This window comes from Oryx dammah, unplaced genomic scaffold (assembly GCF_014754425.2).
Source record: "Oryx dammah isolate SB20612 unplaced genomic scaffold, SCBI_Odam_1.1 HiC_scaffold_11, whole genome shotgun sequence".
Taxonomy (NCBI): Eukaryota; Metazoa; Chordata; class Mammalia; order Artiodactyla; family Bovidae; genus Oryx; species Oryx dammah.
Window position 1 is genome coordinate 40,649,456 of NW_024070195.1, and position 24,544 is coordinate 40,673,999.

The following is a 24,544-nucleotide window of genomic DNA, read 5'->3' on the forward strand; positions in this document are numbered from 1 at the left end:
GGCCTGGGAATTGGGTTGTGGAAGGGATGGAGGTGCTGTGCTTCAAAGCCAGGGAGCTCCCCTAGGGAGTCTTCAGAACCCAAACCCTGTGCCACAGCCCCACAGTCCTGTGGCATCAGAGCCTGGGGGGCATGGGGGAGGGAGGTGCTGGGATCCCACAGAAATGCCCAACAGGCATTGCAGGCGGGGGATGTGTCTTACGTGCGTCGGTCACACAGTAGTCTGTGAAAAATTGTATGGAGAATGAGTGGGAGAGTCAGCCCATCAGAGGTGAAAAAAATATTTATCTGATGAACACTTAACTTGTGTTTGCCGTGTACCAGTCATTATTCTAAGTATTTTACATACCCAACTCCCTGAATCCTGGTGAGAGGCCTATGAGTCAGTAGTAACTCTATTATCCTCATTTTCCAGATGAGGGACCTGAGGTCCAGAGAAGTTAAGTCACTTGCCCAAGGTCACACAGCTGGGAAGGGACAGAGCTAAGCTGAAGACCATCTGGTTTGAGACTCCAAGCCTATGCAGCATCTCTGGGTTGAGAGGCATTGCTTCTTAAAGGAGATGGCCTGTGCTTCAAATTATCTGCCTCACCCATCCTAAAGACATGTCTACTGATCAAACCCGTGTCTCCCTCATACGTCCTGCCCTGGGGATCTGACAAATTCCCCACCCCCTCCCCTACCTGACCTTCTACTCCAGCCCTGAGGCCCTGTAGGAGGAAAAGGGAAGGGGCTTGGGGCCTGGTGGAGGATGGGGGGCTGCGGGAGTTTTGGACCTTCGGGGTCGGTGACCCCAAAGGAAGGCACTCTGATTCTGAAGTTGGCATATGATCCTGGAAGCCAGAGTCTAGGGCTGGGTACAATCCAGGAGACTCGGTTCTCCTTCTGGGTTGAGGATCCCATTCTCCAGGGAAGAGACAGGCCTGGAGCCTCTGTGCTTGTCTCGAAAACCTGAGTGTGACAGAGGTGAGCCCAGAAAGGTGACAAATGCCAGGGAAGTAAGTACTCATTGCCCAAGTGGGTGCAATCCTGAAAGGGCACGAGCTGGCCACTCAGGCTGTGGGTCTGGACGCCTCTTAAGCAATGGTCAGGAAGTGACTCAGGCCCCAGACCGCGGATACCCACCCTCCTCAGCTTCCACTGGACCTGCGTTGACTCAGTAGCCAGGCAGCCTTGGAGAGATGGCCTTAGGCGATCCTATCTGGGAGGTCGTGAGTGGGAGAGGAAGAGGAGGGGGTCACTGAGGACCTCCTGGGTGCTCCCCATTCACAGCCCCTGGGCTCTCCTCTGTTTGAGCTCCTCCGAGGCCCCTCTGCACTTCTCCTCCCAGACACTGACCCTGTGTGGTTGGTTTCTATCCTGTTAACATTAAGGCAGGGGGCAAGGAAACCAGCTTTGGAATGAGATCTGCACTTCCATCCTGCCTCTGCAGTGCCAGCTGTGTGACCTGGGCCAAGTTCCTTCCCCTCTCTGAGTTTTGCTGTCCTCCTTGTAACATGGAAATGATATTAAAACGTGCTAAGTATATTAAAAGGGTCCTGGGGATGGTTCATTCTGAGTGCAGTAAAACATCAACCCAGTGAGCTGTCAGTATCTCCAGCCAAAGATCCTCCCAGAAACACACCTGTGGGTGAACAAACTGGGTCTGTCACTGGTTGCACCAAGGGAGAACACGCACATGGGAACCAGGCAGGGGGCAGGGAGTCGTCTCAGTAAGGGAGTGTTGGAAAGGACTTGTTGCAAGGTTAGGTCATTTGGTAGAAGGTGTACGGAAGCCGGACCTTGTTCCGGATGAGATGAAATCAGGAAGTGGAGATGATTTTATGGTTAGGTGTCTTAATGAGTCTTACCTGGAAGGAGGACCAATAGAATGAGGAGGGAGCTGTGACTGGTAAAGCGGCAGCAGCCTTTGCTCAAAAGTAGCTGGATGGGGGTGTTTGGTCATGTTTGTGGTTTGGACAACACTTCTGTTTTCTCTGTGCTCAGACATGATTACAGAGTGTCTTGTTTTTGTCTCGGTCCCACTGTGGTCACAGATGGCCTTGCCTGCATTCAGCAGGAGCTCATCAAGATGAGCTGTGCCAGCCAGCTCTGAGCAACGCCAGGACCTGGCTGACGGGCCTGGGCAGCTCCCGGTGTCAGGATACAATGTTCCCCTCCTACAGATGGACAAACTGAGGCCCAGAGGTGTTAAGTAATTTGCCCAAAGTCACACATGACCTAGAAGGTGCTGGACATGGTCTTCTAACATGGTGTCCTGCTCCAGAATCTGCACGTTTAACCACCAGCCAGGCTGCCCAGCCAGTGAGTGTCTGGGAAGTGCCTGTTCTTGTGGTGCTGTCTTCCCAGTGAGTCTGTGAAATGCTGGAAGGCAGGGACGTGGTGTGGGGGATCGTTGACGGCTTAGGGCTCTGCATTGCCACTGCAGGGAGGGTGGGGTCGATCCCTGTCAGGGATCTAATATCCCACATGCTGTGTGGTGCGGCCAAAAGAGAAAAGGAAATGCGAGAGATAGATGTCCCTGCCGGGAGGAGCTGACATTCTAGCGGGGAGGCAGACCAGGGACCAATAAGCACATTACAGTATTGGGTTGACCCAAATGAATTTGCTGATATTTGACAATTTTATGTGGTTCAATCACATGTAATGTCGGGTAGTGTTAAGTGCTATGAAGAAAATGCTTCCCTCGTAGCTCATTCGGTAAAGAATCTGCCTGCAATGCAGGAGACCCTGGTTCGAACCCTGGGTGGGGAAGATCCTCTGGAGAAGATCACCCACTCCAGTATCCTTGCCTGGAGAATCTCATGGACAGAGGAGCCTGGTGGGCTGCAGTCCATGGGGTCTCAAAGAGTGGGGCACGACTGAGCGACTAGCACTTACTTACTTAGATATATAAAGAAGGACTTGCGAGGACTGTTTTGAGACGTGGGGAGGAGTGGGAGAGACAGAGGAGGACTGTCAGAGGAGGCGTCATTGGAGCAGCACCTGAGTGAGCCAGGAGGATCTCGGGGTGGGAGGAGCAGGTGTCTGCCTTCCAAAGGGGTCCACTCTGTTCCCCCGTCTGACCTGCCCTCCCCCTCCTCGCTCGCTCCCAAGTCAAATCCTCCAGCTCAGAACACCTGGGGGTAGCTTCCTGGCCTCTGGTTTACCTGGTTGTCTCCCGCCGCCCCCCACACCTCTTCCACTTCGAGGGGATTCAGGCCCGGAACGGAACATCCGTCCCAGGAACAGAGCATCAGACGCCCTCTGCTCGCCGGCACCCCTCCTCCGTGGAGCTGCCGGCTCAGGCTCCCGGCTCCTGGCCCCGACCTGGTCCGCTCTCCCTGCCTCGGCGTTAGCACCCCCTGGTGGACAGTGCGGGGTACAGACGGCTCCGCTAGACTGGCGGCGCCCCGGGCAGCCTTCGCAGGACCCAGACAGCAGACCGCCCTCTTCACACCCTACATCGGCCTGTCCCTCCCAGCCTCCCTACTCTACCCCAAGACCCACCTCCCTTCACCCAACCTGCAGGATTGGGCCTCCCATCCTTGACCCAGTCCTGTGAAGACGTAGCCTGGGGTCCATCTGGTGGAAGATTCCAGCCAAGTCTGGGTCTCAGCTCTCTCTGATCTCTGCACTGTCCTTCGTAGCATCTGTCACACTTTTGAAACACTTTATTTTTTTTGGCCACGCCGGGAGGCATGCAGGTGTGTTTGTGCGTGCTCAGTCGCTTCAGTCGTGTCCAACTCTTTGAGATCCTACAGACTGTTGCCCACCAGGCTTCTCTATTTGTGGGATTCACCAAGGCAAGAACCTTGGAGTAGGTTGCCATGTCCTCCTCCAGGGGAGCTTCCCGACCCAGAGATAGGGCTCTGCTTGCAATGGCTCCTGCATTGCAAGCAGATTCTTTACTGCTCAGCCACTGGGGAACCCCTTATTTCCTAGACCAGAGATCAAACTTGGGCCCCCTGCAGCGGAAGAACAGAGTCCAAACCACTGAACCATCACTTCCAACTCACCTGCATTGTCCCCTGTGAGGTGTCCATCTCCCCCACTGGAAAAATGGCTCTGTGAGGGCAAGGATAATGTCTTGGTCGCTGCTGAGCCCCCAGCACCATCCTGGCCCCCAGCAGATGCTCAGTATAGTAAGTCCCCTACATGCGAACCTTCAAGTTGCAATCTTTCCAAGATGGAAACGTGCATCCCATCACCTCAGGCATGAATGAAATTGCAGCTTGCCCTGAAATTGGGCTTCCCTGGTGGCTCAGATGGTAAAGAGTCTGCCTGCAGTGCAGGAGACCTGAGTTTGACCCCTGGATTGGGAAGATCTCCTGGAGAAGGAAATGGCAACCCACTCCAGTAAAGATCTCCTGGAGAAGGAAATGGCAACCCACTCCAGTATTCTTGTCTGGAAAATCCCATGGATGGAGGAGCCTGGTCAGCTTCAGTCCATGGGGTTGCAAAGTGTCGGACATGATTGAGTGATTTCTCTTTCTTTTCTTTCTTTCTGCAGTTGTGTTAGTTGGGCAGCTAGCTAACTTGGGTTGGACTCTCACAATGGAACTCATTTATATGTAGAGGACTTACCGTAAAGATTTAGTGAAGGAATAAAACATATAGTTTCGTCTCTTGTGGGTAACAGAGGTGGTGAGGGGTCATGGTGTGAAGACCCAAATGGTGGACCCGAGGGAGTAACGTGGGGGAAGATGCTTGGCGTCTGTCTCCCAGGAGGCAGCCAGGGTGCGGGCTCTGTCGGTCAGACACCCTGCGAGTTCACTGTTCTGCCCTCGTTCCCTGAGGCGAGGCCCTGGTGTGTTATGCTACATGTGCAAGGCTGGATCCCTGTGTGGTGGTGAAAGGCACTAGATTAGGAACCAGGGTGCACAACCCAAACTTGGGGACCTCTCCTCTGCCCAAGAATTTGCACGCAACTTCATTCCAAAGTGGGCCCCTCCCTGTCTACGGCCTTCACTGCTCCCACTGAGGTTCTGGATAAGCCAGACTCTCCACCCTTTGAAGTTGCCCTTCCTTCCCAGTCTTTTAAAGACCAGCTCTAAACTCACCTCTTCAAAGAAGTGGTCCCCAGTGAACCACAGACCTGCTCACCCTAGGACCCCAGCTGCTCTCCCCCACGCCTCCAGGCTTTGTGACACCCACATTCTTGGGTGGACTTGTACTCTCCCGAACCAGTGGGGAGTAGATGAGGACTGGGAGGCAGAGCTGGGTTTGAATCTCATGCCAATGCATAGAGCTGTGTGACCCTGAGCTGCTGAATGCGTGTCTCTGAACTTCCTCATCAGTCCAGTGGGAGAGCGACACCAACCCGGCTGGGGGGTTTAATGAGCCTGGGGATGCCGGGTTGCAGGCCTCTGCCTGGTGTTCCCTCCCATCATTCAGGGCCTCCTCTGAGAGGCCCCCCCCGACCCATCACAAGCCATACCCCCGCCGTCTCTCCCGGCCTCAGTTTCCTTCAAGCCTCTATCTTACATGTTGTGTGAAAGGTGAAAGTGTCAGTTGCTCAGTCGTGTCCAACTGTTTGTGACCCCATAAACTGTAGCCTGCCAGGCTCCTCTGTCCATGGAATTCTTGAGGCAAGAATACCAGAGGGTTAAAAAAAAAAAAAAGAAAAAAAGAATACTGGAGTGGGTTCCCAACCCAGGGATGGAACCCGGGTCTCCCACACTGCAGGCAGAGTCTTTACTGTCTGAGCCACCAGGGAAGCCCATTATTTGTCTTATATATACATCCTTATAAATGTCAGGTCTACAAGAATCAGAATTTTATGTTTTGTTAGTTGCTGAATCCCAAGTTCCCAGAGCAGTGCCCTGCATACACTGAATGGCAGGTACATAGTAGGGGCTTTATAACCGGGAGCTACCGTCATTACCATACATCTGTCTTGTTTGTAATGGGTAAGTTGGCCAAACTCATCTTTATGCCTGGGGCAGTCCTGGCTCCGATGACCTGCCGAACTTTGGTAATGGGGTCACTGTGCAGCCTTGGCCCTGGTATGACCTGCCCCGGGCAGAGGTGGTTGTGCACCCAGAGTACATCTCAACAACCTGCCTTTCCAGAACAGAGGTCACTGGGTCAGCCTGCTCCACCCTCTCAATGTAAATATCCAACCCCAGCACATATGGACCATCCCCATGGCCTTTGTCAGAGTCAAAGAAATCTAGGCAAGACTAGTCAGGCTCTTGGCTATGGCAGAGGCTTGGACTCTGATTCTAGCTCTGCCTCTAACTTACTGTGTGACCTTTAGTAAGTCACACTGCCTCCCTGAATACTTTTCTTTCTGTTTTATGTATTAAAAAAAATATTTTTGCTGGAGCACTAATTATTTGCCAGAAATTGTTCAAAGAGCTTATATACATGTAACTCATTTCTCTCAAGAACCCTATGAAATGGGATAATAATTTCCTTTATTTTACATATGACAAACATGAGGCACAGAGAGGTGAAGTGACTTGCCCAAGGTCACACAGCTAGTAAATAAATAGCAGAGCCAGGATTCAAGCTCAGGAATCTCACTGCAGTCAGCGCTAGTAAGCACGGTGCTCAGCGGCATTGGATGGTGCCCGTCAAGAGTCACTCATTGCTTATTAGGGAATCTGGATTTATTCCTCCTGATGGCGGCTCTATTATTTGGTAGACACTAATTTTTCTAAAGACTCCATTTGGCTTCCTGAAACAAGAATCTCCCGGGGCTTCCCTGGCAATCCAGTGGTTAGGAATCTATGCTTCCACCTCAGGAGGCAGGGGTTCAATCCCTGGTCAGGGAACTAAGACCCCATGTGCCGCACAGTGTGGCCAAGAAACAAAAGAATCTTGCTTCCTACCCTTCTCCAAATCTAATAACGGAATCCCCTTGACTTCCAGAAGGAAACAGCCAGTGGTGTGTGGACAACCAGCGTTGGGGGATGGGAGCACTGATGCCTAGTGCTTGTCAATCTTGGCGGTGTAAATACCTCCTCCGCGGCCAAGTTCACACTACCAACCTGACGTCACTGAACACAGAATTGAGAAGAGAGACATAAAATCAGCTCCCATGAGCCACCGTGAGCAGCTCCAGCAAAGATGTGGCAACGGGGATTAGTAAGGGACTCCTGGGGTACAAACCACCAGCTGGTCTCCTTTACCCTGCCTCACAGGCCCTGCCAGGCCTCCCCTGAGGCCACCCTTGTCCTTCCTAACGCACAGGGGGCTGGGGATCCAGCTTTGGTTGCCTCAGGACGGCGCACCAGCTGGACAGCCTGAGAGCCGAGCTGAGCAGGTGTAACAGGCGAACCAGCTGTGACTAATCTTCTGGTTAAAGCAGCTTCGCCTCCTTGTCACTCTCCACCCTCTTAGCTCCCAGTTGCCTTCAGGATCAAATTTAAAGTTCTTAGCCTGTTGGACAAGGCTTGCCCCCGTCAGGGCCCTGCCTTTCTTGCTAATCGGATCCTTCACAGCGTCTGTGCTAACTGTCTCACAAACATCTTACTCATCTCTGTCGCCACACCTCTGCTTGAGCTGCCCTTCTGGAATGCCATTCCTCTGCTTTGCCAAGGATGGAGAGGACCCTCATGCCTCAAGGCCTGGCTCAGTAGCACTTCTTGGGGCTGGCCACTCCTCCCCACGGGCCTCTCCCTCCTCTGACTCCCGTAGGATCATGGCTCAGCAGGCCTAGACTTGAATTGTCGGTTATTTCAAACAAAGGTAAAGTCTAAGTTTCTTGAGGGCATGAGTGTCTTGTTTCTCTCTGTCCTCAGTATCTACTCAGCAATGCTTTATAAAGCCTTAATCCATTCAACCAAATTTTGCTGGGCACCTATGGGCTCCCCGGACTTCCCTGGAGGCTCAGACAGTAAAGCGTCTGCCTACAATGCGGGAGACCAGGTTCGATCCCTGGGTTGGGAAGATCCCCTGGAGAAGGAAATGGCAACCCACTCCAGTATTCTTGCCTGGGAAATCCCATGGATGGAGAATCCTGGTAGGCTACAGTCCATGGGGTCGCAAAGAGTCGGACACGACTGAGCAACTTCACTTTATGGGCTTCCCAGGTGCTAGTGGTAAAGAACCTGCCTGCAAATGCAGGAGACTTAAGAGATGTGGGTTTGATCCCTGGGTCCATCCCCTGAAGGAGGGCATGGCAACCAATTCCAGTATTCTTGCCTGGAGAATCCCATAGACGGAGGAGCCTGTTGGGTTAGTCTATAGGGTCAAAAAGAGTTGGACATGACTGAAGCCACTTTGCACGCACACAGAATGCAGGCTCATAGGGATGGGTAGCTTCCACCTTTACTACATCCTGCCAGACTGGGTGTCACCAAGTTCATTAGCCTTTGTCTTACAGCTTCTGGGCTTGGGATATGCTTCAAACACCTTTCTCCATTTAAATCTTCGATTTGCCTGGACGTGATCGCAGCTAAAGGGAGGAAAGGAGGGGGTCCAGTTGTTTCAACACCGTCTGTTGACACAGCTGACTGAATAGTAAGCATCTGTTTTTATAAAAGTTACATACATTTACACATTCAGGAAAATTTTTTAGGAGTTACATCAACCTGCCAACAGCTAACATTTCTGGGTAGTGGGACAATAGATGTTTCATAGCTACATTCAAAACTTTTCAGCAATAAACATGTTTTATCTGTGTCATGAAAGAACAATAACAATACATTGTTAGAAAAAGTACCCTAGTAGGTGCTTTGACACTAGTTAAGCTTGGTGCAAGTTACAGGAACACGGTAGAGTGGGTACCTGACTCCCATGCAGGCCTGGGAGAGGCTGGGTGGAGCGGGGAGCAGGGTTGGGCCTGCGGGGGGAGGACAGCCTCCAGATGGGGACACTCCCTACCACAGGCACCTTGTCAGCAGCTATTATCAGAGAGTCACTGCCTCGGTCACCGGGCAGAGCCATGAGTGTGCGATGGGTCACGTCTGAGCAATGGCAGCATGGGAATGGGCTTTCGTGCCTGGGTACAATGACGTCACACCTCAAACCAGAAACAGACGGCCACATGGTCAGCAGCTCTGCTAGTGGAGCCGGCTGATCAGGTCAAGGTAACACCCGAGGAGGACTCACAGGCCCAGGATTCCCTCAGGAAAATCCCACTCCCTGTCTGCTGAGTACCAGGAGGGTGTAACCAAAGGTTGCATCTGGCACAGCAATGGCCACAAGCAACAGATGCTCAGGGGTTCTGTTCTGCGGTGCCAGGGAAGCAAGCAGTACAGTCATGGTTTATGAGGCTTACACCCCATTAGAGCCTCAACTCCAAGAGGAATCTTTTATTTTTTCCCATGTTCTCAGTGCCTGATACGTGGAAATTACCCAAAAGCTGTTTGTGGAATGGCTGAATGAGGGTACAAGATACCCTAAGGACTTCCAATTCCCCTACTTTACCCGTTGTTTCTGCTTTAAAGTGGCAGATGGATGGGAAAACAAATTATCTAGATCATGGACAACAGCCATCTTCAATAATAGTTATCTTCGATAACCTTTGGATTATTGTTCATTAAGTTGCTATGCATCCAACTTGAATGACAAGCAAGATGACGCCAAGAGAATCAGAAACTAATTCTAATACTTGTCTCTTAAACTGGGAACTTCCATACAGCACGGTTTCTTAGGGCAGATAGTCTGTGCATGTTTTTCTTCTTTGGATGGTCTTTGCTTCTATGGACTGGCCGTTTTAAAAACAGGAAACCGAGGACAAGATGATTTGCAAGTGATTAAAAGATGACAGTCATTCACTGACTCAGTCAATAAAGATGAGATGCCTACTGTACGTCAGGTACCGTGTGAGGTTACACTAGTGTGTAAGTCTGTGCCCTCAAGGACATACAGCCCTAAGCTAACATTTATTGAGCACTTACTGTATGCTAAGGGTTTTAACATACTTTAACTCATTTAATCCTCACAATGACCCTGTGAGGTTAAGTTCAGAGGGAAAAGTTTTCCCAGATTGTACCACGAGGAGAGGGTGGGATTTGAACTCAGGCAGACTGATTTCAGAGCCTGTGTCCTTAAGCTTCGTGTTTTCTCTTGAGCAGGTGATACAGACACTAGGCAGTGGCAAAGCAGTGTGATCAGTGCCACCCCCGATCAAGGCAGATGAGTACCAAAAAAGCACACAGAAGGCAAGGCACGCCTAATCCTGGCTTGGGGATGCTCAGGGAAGGCTTACGGAGGGAGTGACAGGGAAGTTAGCCCAGAGGAGTAGGGAAGGAGAAGGCAGGGGGTCCTAGGCAGAGGGACTATCACCTACAGGAGACAGAAAGCACCCTGCCTTGAGCGCAATGGCACGGGGGCAGGGCGGTCGGGGTGGGGGACTGATATGAAGCTGCGGCAAGCCCTGAAGCGGGGAACAAAGTGGCCGCTGCAGCCCTTCACTGGCCTGCCTCTCCAGAGGGCGGAGGTGCGTGCCTATCCCAGATGATAAGGAAGCAGGGGAGGGGGCTGGGACCTGGGCGCGGTCCAGTATGGGCTGCATGAGATAAACCAACAAGTGCCCATCCTACCCATTCTAGTCTTTCTGTTGGTCTCTAATTGATCATATTGTAAGCATACAACAAACAGCAAACATAATGCAGATTAATTGCAATAATTACAAAGTTTGCAAATAGTGGATTTGATGAACTTGACAAATAATGCTCGAAAACTGCTCGAATCTCAAGCAAAGCCGCTGGAAACTGCGGGGTCTGGCAGACACCGAGGGTAACAGTAAAGGGAGGGGTGATCACTTACAAAAAGGACAGTGTGGCTATTGAGATTGAGGTCCATAGGAAAACTGAGGAAGATCTCAATATTTTTTGGCCTTGTTGAGCGGAATAAAGGATCTTAGTTCCCTTTCCAGCAATTGAACTTGTGCCCCCTGCAGTGGGGGCGTGGAGTCTTAACCTCTGGACTGCCAGGGAAGTCCCAGATCTCATGTATTTTGGAAAAAATTCCCTCTATGATTATGCTGCAAAAATGAGATGGGAATATTCTAGGATGCTAAACATGGTTTCACTCAAAAAATAATCATATAATTCTCTAATATTTTTGAAATTATAAGCTATTATAATTCTGTTCAGTTTTCATGATGAAAGTCCCCATCAGACTTCCTCTCCCCACCCCCCCCCCACCACTCCCCACCCCCACCAATCCTCACCATATACAATGAAAACTCTGGTCCCCATTTTAAGTGGATTCACTTTTAGGTGAAATTTTTCTGGTGCCAGCCATCTCCCCGAGCTAAGCAAGCCCTCTGCTCTCAGCAGTCTAGGAGGAAGGCTGTGTCACAGCACTGATTTTGTATGGAAAGGCAAAATGTTTCCTACAATGGTCTGCTCTTTATAGGGACTGACGTATCACATGCGAAAACGGAGTCCTTTTTCTCTTACCTCGTTAAGAAGTCACTGGTGGGGAAGAGTTAAGAATGAGGACTAGAGCCTGTGCCTCATGTGCCTTTCTCCCTGTCATTATTCCCAGCTGCCAGTCAAGGACCAACACAGCACAGGACAAAACCCCCAGCTGCACTTTTCACATCCTCACTGGCTGGGCCTCACGACCCACCCTGGGACTCCCATCAGCATTCCTGGGCGAGAAAGGAAGCGCCACAATACAGGCCCTGAGAACAGCTGTGAGACCTCGTGACTCTTTTAATCTTGTGATGCAATCCAGTAGTTTTGAAAAATATGGTCAAGGGCCATGCAACAGAAGACTCACCATATACATTTGCTCAGAAGTCTATAAACAGTGTACACATCCAAACTTCTCCCTACAATTTTAAATAAAAGCATAAGTCTGTACATAGTCCGAGAACGTCAGAGCTGAGAAGAACTCATACTTAAACAGACGTCATGTTTCAGATGAGGAAATTTAAATGCTACGCCGGGGTCAGCAAACTGCTGTGAAGAGTCAGCGAGTAAACAGTGTTTAGACTCTGTAGGCCATACGATCTGTCACAACTCAACTCTGCTGTAGCACAAAAGCAGCCGCAGACAATACATAAACAAATGTGTGGTTGTGTTCTGATACAGCTTTATTTATGGACACTGGAATTTGAGTTTTACATTATTTTTCACATGCTACAAAAATACTGTTCTTCTTTTGACTTCAACCATTTAAAACTGTAAAAAGCCCACTTTTAGGGGGTTACACAACAGGTGGTAGGTAGACTGGATTTGGTCCCTGGGCCCCAGTATGCTGACCTCTGTCCTAGGCCACTCTGACACCCAAGTGTAGACGGTAGTGTGATATCCTGTTTATTTGTCCTTTGCTTTTCCCACCCACATTGAAGACTCTGATCTGCTTCACTATAAACTGCACAAGGAGCTCTATAAATGTTTTCTACATTTTAGAGGAGTCACATTAAGATCTGTCAGAAACATATGCCAGGCGGCAGCTGAAAAACCACTGATATAATGCTATATTGTGCACTGAACAAAAACAATCAAGAGGAAAATACAATAAATTTGAGCAACTCACTAAATTTGAAAAATAGGCTTTATTTTAACCAGTGGTATTGTATGACATCCTATATGGCATAACTGATTACAGCCAAGTTCATGAATACAAATAAGACAGCATTTTCCTTCATTCTCTCTTTCGTTTCCTGTTCAGAGAAATCAGGAGATGGGAGCACTGTGCTCAGAAAACAAGGAGCTCTTCTTCCACAGGCTCCTCCAGCTGAGTCCGGGCTCCTGGCACATTCAGCCTCTTAACATGTATATGGTCTCATGTGCAAAGACCTTTATGAAAAAAAATATTCAGAGCAGTATTTCTGTAGGAAATCACACTAGCATTTACAACAAAACATGGCTGATAAAGTTCATCTTGCTGTGGATCATGAGGATTTGAACTGCATATAAAGGAGATGAGGACTTTGTGTTCATTTTCCTTTAAAGAGGGGGCAGATCTTGGGTGAGGTGTGACCACCATCAGCTGCCTCCTTCCTTCTTGCTCCAGTTGACTTGCGGGTCCTACCCTGTCCCTCTGGAGTGTAGGCAGTGCTGCGTGAGAAATGGAAACATTTCGGCCCAAATAAGAGATTCTGTCACACAGCCAACACTGGAGGTGGATCTACACTTTCTTCTTTCACAAAAGGCTTAAATATATGGGCCCTTATGATATCACAAGGTGCCTGAAATTCAGAAAATTATGAAAGCAACTCTTCTCCACCCCTGAGAATATTTCATCTTTATAAAGTTGAAAATACAAAATATTAAAATAATTTGCCCTTTCTCCCCATCAAAAGGAATCACATTTTCAAAGGATTCCTGCCATACAGAAAATTCTGAAACAAAATTTATTTCTCCCCAAACCAAGACCAGGAAGTCAATATTAAGCTGCCAAGAAGACCCTTTTCCAAAGAAGGGTGGAAAAGATACCTCATCACTTTTAAAAAAATAATCATATTTAGACAAAGATAGCAAAAGGAGTTTCTGGCCTCATGAGCTTTTATTTTTCACTTTGATTTTCAGCATGTCTTAGCATTGGTTACTAGGAGTGAAGAGAATGACTTGTTTTCCAAAGACTAAGATATTCCTGGGACAAACCCTGATCTTTCCCGGTTGACGGCTCCCCAAAATAGTTTGTTGAAAACCAGATGGCAAGAATGGAAATGCTATACATCCATCTGTTCCATTTCTTCATAGTTTTCACATCAAAAGCACCTGGAGTTATCACTTGTGTTCAACACAAAATAGTACTGGGGGCTCAAGAGAGGATGATGTCACCTGCCCTTAGCATCAGCCGAGGTGACACGGAAGGTCTTCACTGGCAAACCTGCCTGGCACCAGGGCCTCCCAAAGAGAACAGGACAAGCAGCTGTGCATGCTCAAACAGCAAGACGTGCAAAACAGATCGTCACTCTGCTAAGAATAAAGAGCACACAGGAGGTACACTGACAGCAGCAACCAGGTTCTGACTACTGAGGCCAGTACTTAAGAAATCTCTGCACTGAAGGCGGGGTATGCAGAGGAATGGCAATGACACCTGGGGGTGGGGCGGGGTGAGGGAGGAAGAGAGGGAAGTACATACACGCATGCTCACACATGCACACGTGGTGCCTCCGAAGGCGCCCTGGCTACTCTGGGTTCACACGTGGCCGCCCGACATCCTGACTACTTGCCTGGCTCAGAACTTCATCTGCTGCACTCTCTTAATCATGCTTTCTCCTCTCCTTTTAAGGCACGAACATATTTAATGGTTTCAGGTATACCTGTTGAGTTCTGAGAACCACACTGAGAGAGTTAGTCACGGCCTAGGGCACAGTAGCCAGCTGGCCCTTTTCGGCTGACAGAGAATGAGGGACGGTGCCCAAGGGAAGCAGCCAGGAGGTGTGAGCCTTCTCTCTCTGCCGCCGTGGGATGTGGCCAAAGCCGACCCTCGGCATCAAGGCGGGGCCACAGGAGAGGCCAAGATGGCAAAAGCATGACCAGGGTCTGGGATATTTAATATTTTTTTAGTTTGCTTTTAACAAACCATACAAGGTGGCAGCTCTTGCCTGCCTCGCGGCCTCTCACGAACAAGAGCAAGCAGAGGCCGCCACGGAGCATCTGTCACTCCACACAGAGTCACTGTGATAGTTTGCTCGTCATGTTTTACCCTCCCACAAAGTCAGACACACACACACACGCACGCATGCGCACACACACATGCGCACACACACACACACCCCCCTTCCACCACGGAGGAAATCTTTGCAACAAGAGGCACTTGGAAGATATTTTGAGAGTTCTCATGAAAAGGCCTTCCCCTCACAGTGAAGTGGGATCAACAGAATAGAAACCAGACACTCAAGACTCCATCTCTTCTTGGTCAAGGGGTGGCGGCACAAAGCTGATCACTTCATCATAGGTCAGACCTAGAAATCAGGAAGGAAAAGTAGGATGTGAGAGTTTAGACATTCACTTTGCTGGGAAGCCACCCTAACTTCTAAGCTCAAGACCCTTTCCTCCCTGTCCAGGCTACTGGTTCAATGGGCCTCATTGCTTGTGGGTGAACATGTGATGACCCAAAAGTTCAAGGATGCATATAAAAGAACAACTTTTTGGGTCATCCAGTGCCTCCTCTTTAAAGCTCTCTGGAGAAGATACTTAAGAGTAGCAAACCAATTATTTGGGAAATGTAAAAAGTCGTTCAGTCGTGTCTGACTCTCTGCGAGCCCACGGACTATACAGTCCATGGAATTCTCCAGGCCAGAATACTGGAGTGGGTAGCCTCTCCCTTCTCCAGGGGCTCTTCCCGACCCAGGGACTGAACCCACATCTCCCGCACTGCAGGCGGATCCTTTACCAGCTGAGCCCCAAGGGAAGTCCCCCATATGCTACAGCAACAGACAATCCTGGCTCTGGGATTTAACTCAAGGTCTGGATTTCTGTTTTATGAAAATAATATGAGACTGGGTCTAGGAGATCTGGGTTCCATTTCTGGCTGTATCCTTAACTAGGTCTAAGCTAAGAGATAAGATATAAATGCTCTTCATTGTTTGTAAAGCTATAAAAATTCCCTAATCCCTACTTAGCTCAAAGAGATAGTATAAATGCAGAAATTCTGAGAACCTCAAAGCTCTATGCAGACGTGAGGGGCTGTGCACAAAATCAGACCAGACAGAAGCATCTCAAAGGTCCAGAGGGGCGTCATCTACAACAGAGGAACATACTCATTCCACGGAAGAGACCCCCACTGCAAGTTTTAACGCGTTGGATACAACCAGAAAAAACTCCCCCCACCCCCACAGCTTTTGGTTAGTGGCTCACCTAGGAAAGATTTTTAAAGCTAGGTTCTCAAAAAGGTAGTCAGATGTTCATCCTGCTATGACTTACTTTTCCATTCGTCTATAAGGAGGTCCCTGCTTTCGAAAGACTGGTCGTAAGGATCAGCCACTGGCTCGTCATCAGGATCGTGGTACTGGGCAAAGTAGGCATGCGCAAGGGCTTGCGCCGCTGTAATTCTCTTATCTGAGTCCAATACAAGCATCTTCTCCAGCAGGTCGACAGCTGGCAATACCACAGACGGGAAGGAAAAGAGACGAGGTTTTAACACATTACCAAAAATCTATGCCTTATTAAGCAAACACAGAGTTTCGATCCTTCATACCCAAACATTCTCCAAAGTATCTGCTCTGAGATATACTATTTATATTTTACTTACTTTATATCTTTATCTATATATACATACATTTTTTTACTGAATCATTTTAAAATAAAATGACAGACATGCAATTTTACCTATAAATATTTCACCATAAAGATGGCTTCCTATACAATCATAATTACATCTGACAAATATATAATCCCCAAACATCATCTAAAATCCAGGTCACACTGAGCTTTCTTCAATTATCTTAAAGGTGATTTTTATACCTAGTAACTTGTTCAAGCCAGGATCCAACTAAGGACCATGCATTGCATTTTGTGTTGTTTCGTTAGTCTCTTCTATTTCTAGAATAATCGCCCTGCCTCTCACCCCCATTTTTCCAGCTTTGACCTGAAAAGACTTCCCACAAAACTGTCTTGTGCTATCGTGTTATCTGTACCCTTGTCTTCCTCTATCCCCTGTATTTCCTGAAAACCCTGGTAAATCTTAAAGTTGGTAAGAATTGGGTTAAACATTTTTGGCAAGAATACTTCATAGATGATGCTGTGTACTTAATGGTACATTAAGGCCATCTGTCCCATTAATAATGATGCTAAATTTGATCACTGGGTTAAGCTGTTTCTGTTTCGCCTTAAGCAAGTACCCTGTCACTCAGTACTAGGTGAGTATCAGTTTCTTTCACTTATAGCTTTCAGCATCCGTTGATTTTCCTTCCCAGCAACTATTTCATTAGCTGGGGGGTGGTCACAGAATCGTGGGTTTTTTTTTTTTTTTCGCATCTAATTTCTATAAATGATGATGTTTTGAGTTTCAGAATGGTAGCACCTGGGAGGACAAATAATAAATGACCACAGTTACCACTTTTGTGAAGCAAAGGCATTTGTGGCTTTGCAAATTCTTGTTTGTTCTTTAAATGTGGGAGGGGGCAGGGATGGGTAGTGAAGGAGGGGGGGGGTCCTTTTCCTGAAGAGATCCACGCTGTGCCCACCGGAGGCTGTAAAAGATCCCCATCCTTCAGGCTCAATTCCAGAGTTGAATTTCTTCCAAAAGAGAAATGTGGGTTTCCAAGGAACACAGTAACAAAGTGAATATTTGTGTTAAGTTCATAAGTTTACACCTTAAAGCCCTCGGAAAATTGCCTAGACATGTATTCTCTTCTTAGAAACAATAGCCTCATCAGGTGCTGTCTCAATCATATGATGAGTCTTTGCCACCCCCGGGTAAAATGAACCATGTCCTTATAACACCTTGATAAATAAGATCAAGGCTAAAAAAAGGTTCCTCTAAGATCTTGACAGATACAAATACATACACATCAAACAGCAACTTAAGTTTTACTTCATGTTTTGAGAATAATGGTGAAACATGAAGTCAGTGACGGACAAAAGAGGGCTGTCAGTATTTACACTGTTGGTGTATTCCTGCTGGGTTAACATGCTGGGCATGAGTTCCTGGTCAGGTTACACCATGTTCTGCCTCTAAGAAGAGACTCTCTATACGACGCCAGTATTTGGCAGTGGACTGATAGGTCTGTCTAAATACTGAGAACTGCAGTGCTGGGCAGCAGGTGGCCCAAAGCCTCCTTCAGCTCACTTACAGTCTACAGTGCTAAGTGGTATCCAGCTTTTTTGAATTCTTAAACGTCACGATTCCAGAGAAGGGGGATGCTTATCAGGGTGAAAGTGACCCCAATAAACTGCTGGACACACACATCCCCCCTTCCCTAGAAGAATGAACGAGCAAATCGTTTTGAGCCAACCATCAGGAAATCAAACAGTGAGGACTGCCATGTCTAAAACATGAGCTGAGATGATGAAAAAATTCATAACAGAATGACAGACAAGGAAGATACCAGCTTACAACATAATTTCCTCATGTCCTACAGTACTTAATGACTCAAAGAGAGCTTCTCACAGACTCTTGAACTAGATAATACAGTATAAATAAATCATACAAAGCCAGTGAGAGCAAACCAGGGCAGATACAGACCCAAACCAACCCTGGCAGAATTCTGTATACCCCTGATGAGTATGTGGATTTATTCTTAGACATGAGACTGATCCAGCTGAGCCCTGACACACTCTCCATCTACAAGGCCGACAAGCTCAACACTTCCGAGCATGAGCATCTCTGCTATTGTAAGAATTATCATTGGAACACTAAACCGCTCTTCAGCAATCACTGTGGGTAGAGTACTTAGAAAGGTAAAGCCACTTAGCCTTCACTCCAACTTCTGAAGAGGCTGTCGTCAGCTCTCAGAAGGATGAAACTAAACCCGAGGCACAGCTGCCGGGACCCTTAAGCAGAGGCATGACCGAAACTGAGATTTAAAACCATACTACTAAGATCAGAAAAATAAGAAGGTTGACTGTTCTATTATCACAGCACTGCTCCACTCTCGTCATAGGGAGGGCCATGTCTGATTTTTCTATGTTGCTGTTGTTCAGTCCCTAAGCTGTGTCCGACTGTGACTACAGCAGGTCAGACTCCTCTGTCCTCCACTATCTCCTGCAGTTTGCTCAAGTTCATGTCCATTGAGTTGGTGATGCTATCTAACCTTCTCATCCTCTGTTGCTCCCTTCTCCTTTGGCCTTCAATCTTTCCCAGTATCAGGGGCTTTTCTAAAGAGTTGGTTCTTTGCATCAGGTGGCCAGAATATTGGAGCTTCAGCATCAGTCCTTCCAATGAATACTCAGGACTGATTTTTAGGACGGACTGGCTGGATCTCCTTGAAGGCCAAGGGACTCTCAAAATCTTCTCCAACACCACAGTTTAAAACCATCAATTCTTTGGCACTCAGCTTTCTTTATAGTCCAACTCTCACATCTGTACTTGACTACTGGAAAAACCATAGCTTTGACTATACGGGCCTTTGTTGGCAAAGTGACGTCTCTGCTTTTTAATATAGTGTCTAGGTTTGTCACAGCTGTTCTTCTAAGGAGTAAGCATCTTTTAATTTCACGGCTGCAGCCACAGTCCACAGTGATTTTGGAGCCTAAGAAAATAAAATCTGCTACTGTTTCCACTCCTATCTGCCAGGAAATAATGGGACAAGATGCCATGATCTTAGTTTTTTGAATGCTGAGTTTCAAGCCAGCTTTTTCACCTTCTTCTTTCACCCTCATTAAGAGGCTCTTTAGTTCCTCTTCACTTTCTGCCATTAGAGTGGCAACATCTGCATCTCTGAAGTTGTTGATTATTTCTCTTGGCAATCTTTGAATTCCAGCTTATGATTCATCCAGCCTGGCATTTTGCATGATGTACTCTGCATGTAAGTTAAATAAGCAGGGTGACAATATATAGCCTTGTCATACTCCCTAATTTTGAACCAGTCATTTGTTCCATATCTGGTTCTAACTGTTGCTTCTTGACTTGCATACAGGTTTCTCAGGAGACAGGTAAGGTGGTCTGGTATTCCCATCTGTTTAAGAATTTCCCATGGTTTGTTGAGATCCACACAAAGAGGCTTTAGCATAGTCAATGAAGTAGAAAGTACATGTTTTTCTGGAATCCTCTTGCTTTCTCCAGGATCCAGTCAATGTTGGCAATTTAATCTCCAGTTCCTCTGTGTTTTCTGAACCCAGCTTGTCCATCTAGAAGTTCTTAGTTCGCGTACTGCTGAAGCCTAGCTTGCATGATTTTGACCATAACCTTGCTAGCATGTGAAATGAACTCAGCCATACAGTGGTTTGAATGTTCTTTGGCACTGCCTGTCTTTGGAGAGCACTGTCCCCCATCTTTTCCTGGAGTCAGAGGATTAGAACCTCAGGCAATGCCACTTTTGGGGACCAAAAGAAGTACACACCAGCCCCCAGTTTTAAGGAACAAAGCAGCTCCTTTTCAGCCAAGGCAGGACACATCCTGCAGCTGCCACTGTTACGCCCCTTTGCCAAAGACCCTGGAAATGGTGGTGATAGGAAGGAAGATGGAGCTATTCTTCAAAGCTTCACGAAGAAGAGAGAATGGCTAGGTGTCTGATGGCAACAGAGGACGGGGAAGGGAAAAGGATCGAGGGCGACAGGCTCCGCAGCGCTGGGGAGCTGCAGGCAGGGGGCGCCACACTGCAGGGCGCCTGCGTGGGGCCGCCAAGCACCCTCTGTGCTTCGGCTGTTTCCAGCCTCAGCGCAGACACTGCCAACATCGTCAGTGGCGACCGAGTCACAGGCTTCCCTCTGCTTCTCTTCCGTGCCCCTCCGTCTCTTCTCCCAGCGTTCCCCTTGCTTTCTCTCCTTTCTTCACTGTTCCCGCTTATTTCCCCCATCGAATTCCGTGATCATATATTTATGATATAAGCACGTCATGAGATAAACAACCTGACAGCACAAACATGGATATCACAGCACTATTTATCACCTTCCGAGATTTAATTAACAGTGCTATATTAGTCAAAAGGATCCCTAACTTATGTCACAGCCAATTCAATATCCACAAAACGAGGGTACAGTCAACTTACCCAAGGGATTGGCACCAATAAATACATTTGCAAAGTTCATCTTCGGCATCTGGGTTAAAGACTGAATGTAGTTTCTTGCCTGTAAAACAAAGGGTTTTCAAAAATGGCTTTGTTCAATATTTTTACTGCTTTCAAAGATTCCTGGTCCTGTCATGGAGCAAGTGTTATCTGACAAAGTCTGCTGGCTTCAATGTTTATGAATGTTGTTGCTATTCATCACAGACTTCTCTCTCACTGCCATCCTAACCTTCTTGTTTACCATCATCATCTTTATTTATTCCTGCTATCTCTCAGTTAAAATTTCAAGTGAACAAAAGTGCTAACCAGCTAAGTTCACTTTCATGAGCACTCTGGTCACACGAAGTTTAAAACGATGAGGCCAAGATATCTAAGAAGTAGCCCTGCCTGAGATAGTCTTCCTAAAAAAGCTAAAGTTGGCATAGGGTTTAGTATTCCCAAAGAAAGTCTAAGATCAACCATCTTTTGATGAGCTGATCTCGGCAGGGACACTCAGTATATTAAAAGGATGTCAGTATTAAACCTTGTTACCAAAATATTTTTGGTAACAAGGAAATAAACATAAGCTTTATATTATGCTAAGAGGTTTAAACACATTAAAAAAAATACTAAACCAACTTAATAAGAGTAATAAAGAATAGTGGATTGTAAGTTACACAGCTTAGGCAGAAATCTTTCCCCTACCACTTATAAGATACATATTCTTGGGCAAGTCTTAACCAGCATATCAATGACCTCATCTGTAAAATATTAGTATTACTATTACATACTAGTATTTAGCTTGCCTATATCATATGGTTATCGTGATACTCAAGCAAGATAAAACTAGTGAGAGAGCTTCCAAGTAAAATTTTTACACAAAAGAACATTTATATACAAATTCAGATTTTATAATGTTTGGTTCTTGGGGTGGGACAGACTTGAATTACTTACTCTCTTTTAAGTCTTGAGTTCTTCATCTATGAAGTGGGATTAACAACAGTGCTAACCTCAAAGGGCTGAAGGGAGGACTTGAGATAACAAACCAATACCCTCCTTAGCACTGCACTTGGGTTCAGAGGCAGAGCTCAAATAAACACCAGCTGCTATCACTGTTGCCTCTAGAAAGGAAAGCCTGCTCTCGTTTTCTAAGGATGTTTCAACTTGATAATTTCTGGACTTTATTCTAAGGAACTAAAGGTACTAAAATACTTTCAAGGACTGATAGCTCTTAATAAAGGCAAAAATAAAAACTGGTCTTGAGAATAATCATATAAATACAAATCGTTCATAAATGCATGCTTCAGGTATTAGCTATAAAATCTATGACCTTCCCTGTGTCAAAGAAAAAAAATCTCATGATCAGTCCAAGCAGCTGAGGTAAAACTTCTTTAAATCTAAACTACCTCCTTGAAATTCCTATTTTTAATACAGCTCAACAGTAAAGGTATATATGTATATTTATGTATGTATGTATATACACACACATAACAAGGTTAGAAAAAGTTCTAGCTGCTATGGCAACTCCATCTTTTTTAAAATTTACATATATATATAAATTAGTTCTCTAATATTTATATATATAATATTAGTTTCAGGTCTATAACAGTGATTCAGACTTCTTATAAATTATATTCCATGTAGAGTTATGCTGTATTTCCTATCCTTGTAGCTTTCTTTTATACATAGTAGTTTGTTCCTCTTAATAACTTCACCTTCTTAAACACTGTGTGCAGAGCAAACAGGAGAGGCCCACTTTGAGAAGCGGCTGAGAATCATTTCGATTTGAAAAGAAAGCTCTAGGAATTGAACTACTGACCAGCCTGTTATCCCCTCCTCCTTGAGCATGTAGATAAAAGAAAGGGAAAACAGAGGCGAGAGAGACCACATCATACAGAGAACAGTCTTACCTCTAATAAGATAAATAAAAGACTATCTGAATAAAGCCATGTGGCCAACCTGATTCCCAGGAAGATTAAGGACATCTTACAAAGAAGTGCCCCTATCACCTCTGATGGTAAAAGGAGACTTATATTAAGCAGTCAAGCATTGGTAAAAAAAAAAAAAAGGCACCCAACCCTCTCTAAGTGTTCATAGTTTTCTACATTATTTGCATATTTTATCTTAAATATAGAACTTTTCAGCTTTAGATAGTTTATAGGTGTTTTTAAATAAAGGCTCTTCTTTTGGTCATTAAAAAAATGGATAATTAGGAAAACAGGCTAACGGCCTTCAGTTAATACACCTCCAGTTAAAAATTATTTGATGGCAGCATACCCTGACTGTAGGCATAGGACCCTAGGAAAACACAAACCTCCTCTTGAGCACTAACTTCATAAATAACATCATTTTCTAGGTACAAGCCTATACATTATATTCTCCATTCACAGGACTGGGTGACATTTTAACCCCAAACGCCAAGTGCTGTAATAGCACATAGGCAGTCTTTGCCTTAGTCGCCCTAGAGGAGCATGCAAACATTCAGTGACGCTACAATCTGTGTTGGTTATACAGTGGCAATAAAATGCGAATGTGGCCTTCTGAATTAGATACTCCTGCACAGTCAATTTGTTCTCACCTCATGGCTTGGCATCCTGTTAATGAGATAAGCAGGGGGAGTCCCCGTCAGACGCATAATCTGCTGAAGCTGGTTAATATCTTAAGATGCCTAGTCAAGGGCATTGTTAAGCATACAGTGCAAAAAACAACTTTCAACTCAAAAAGTTTTAGAAAAGGCCAAAAAGCCACCCCCAAACAAAAAATCTATTCCCACCCACCCCACCCAACCCAGGTAGAGCCAAGGCTGCATGTGAAAGCATGCATCTGTGAATGGCATGAGAGTTAGTAGCCATGGAGCCAGTGATGGGCCAAGTGGAGAAGAAAAACTTTTTTTTGGTTTTAGCATTATCTTTAACATTAAATATTTACGCTCCCTGGAAAGAGACTGCCCCTTGATCCTGGATGCCAGCCAGAGAACTGTTTTCGAGTACTGATGGCCACAACCTGTTTGCTTGTGGGATAAATGAAGAGGATTCAGAACATTCTGATTCAACTTTAGACAAAATAAAATGTCCAGTGTAACCATTTCAAGTACAGGTTAAATTTCTGTGGCACAGGTTCTGGTGATTCTCTAAAATACCACCCCTCCTAATGTAAGACCAAGGTGGTATGTATGTTGACACACAAGGCCAAGCTTCAAGGACAGCAGTTAGTGATACTTTTAAAATACATGCCACAAACACACAGTGGTAAGTGAAGGGGAAGTGGGGGGAAAATGAGAAGCTAACAGCAGAGACAAAACAGAAGTCACAGCTGCTGACGGTATTACAACATGCCACGATGATTTCTCCTACAAGTCTCTTTAACAGGTGAACAGACTGACTTCGCTTAAAAAACATCCGGGAGGAAGCTGGCAAACACTGTGAGTATCTGATCTGACAAAGGCAGAACGCTGAGGTTTTCCAAATGTATGCGGACGTAGGTACACTGCATTCTAAACTTCTCTCTTTTAGCTGGCCCATCAATTTTAACAACCACAAGAACTGTTAGTTTATCATGTGTTGCTGTTAAAGCAGAGTGGTGCGATTTTTAAAATCCTCAGCATAATAAAAACCTTTCCATATTCCCTTTCTTGGTATTTATTAATTCCCTCCTTCTCTTGTAGCACCATTTTCAGTAAGTACCATAATCAAATCATTTCACTTCTTTGTGGCTTCTCTCAATGATCTTTCCAGTTGAGCTCATCCTCAGAACTTAAATTCCTTGGTGGTCAGATTACTACAAACACATGTTTAAGGCTGGCTGTTAGGAAAGAGCTGGAGCCACGGCTCCACCCTGCCTCTCACGCTTCCTGGCCCAAAGACAGGCCAGCAAATCCAAAAGACGCTGTGAAGTTCTTCTAACATTCTCAATAAATTCAGGTTTACCTTTCAACAAGTTACATAACAAAGAGTACTCTGCATGCTAAGAGAAAAACAAAAGGGGGTCACGAACTAAACCAGCAATAGTAGTATCAGCTGGGTTTTAAAATGTTAAAATCCTGCCATCTTTC

At 46.4% G+C, this 24,544-nt stretch overlaps 1 protein-coding gene across 5 annotated transcripts in view; it reads right to left on the bottom strand.

Annotated features, from left to right (window-relative positions):
* Positions 1-12,428: 12,428 nt before the first annotated feature.
* MAPK14 (mitogen-activated protein kinase 14) overlaps positions 12,429-24,544 on the bottom strand; it is a 73,011-nt gene continuing 60,895 nt past the window's right edge. For 3 of the 5 annotated variants that reach the window (XR_005722754.1, XM_040249828.1, XM_040249831.1), the window contains 3 exons: positions 20,497-20,575; positions 15,770-15,943; positions 12,429-14,808 (listed from right to left, as the gene is read on the bottom strand). Coding sequence is in view for 4 of the 5 variants with exons in the window: in XM_040249828.1 (XP_040105762.1) it covers positions 14,741-14,808; positions 15,770-15,943; positions 20,497-20,575 (321 nt within the window). In the remaining variant the exon portion in view is untranslated. Of the gene's footprint in view, positions 14,809-15,769; positions 15,944-20,496; positions 20,576-23,071; positions 23,152-24,544 lie in introns of those variants that run through there. The other 2 variants (XM_040249829.1, XM_040249833.1) reach the window with 2 other exon arrangements.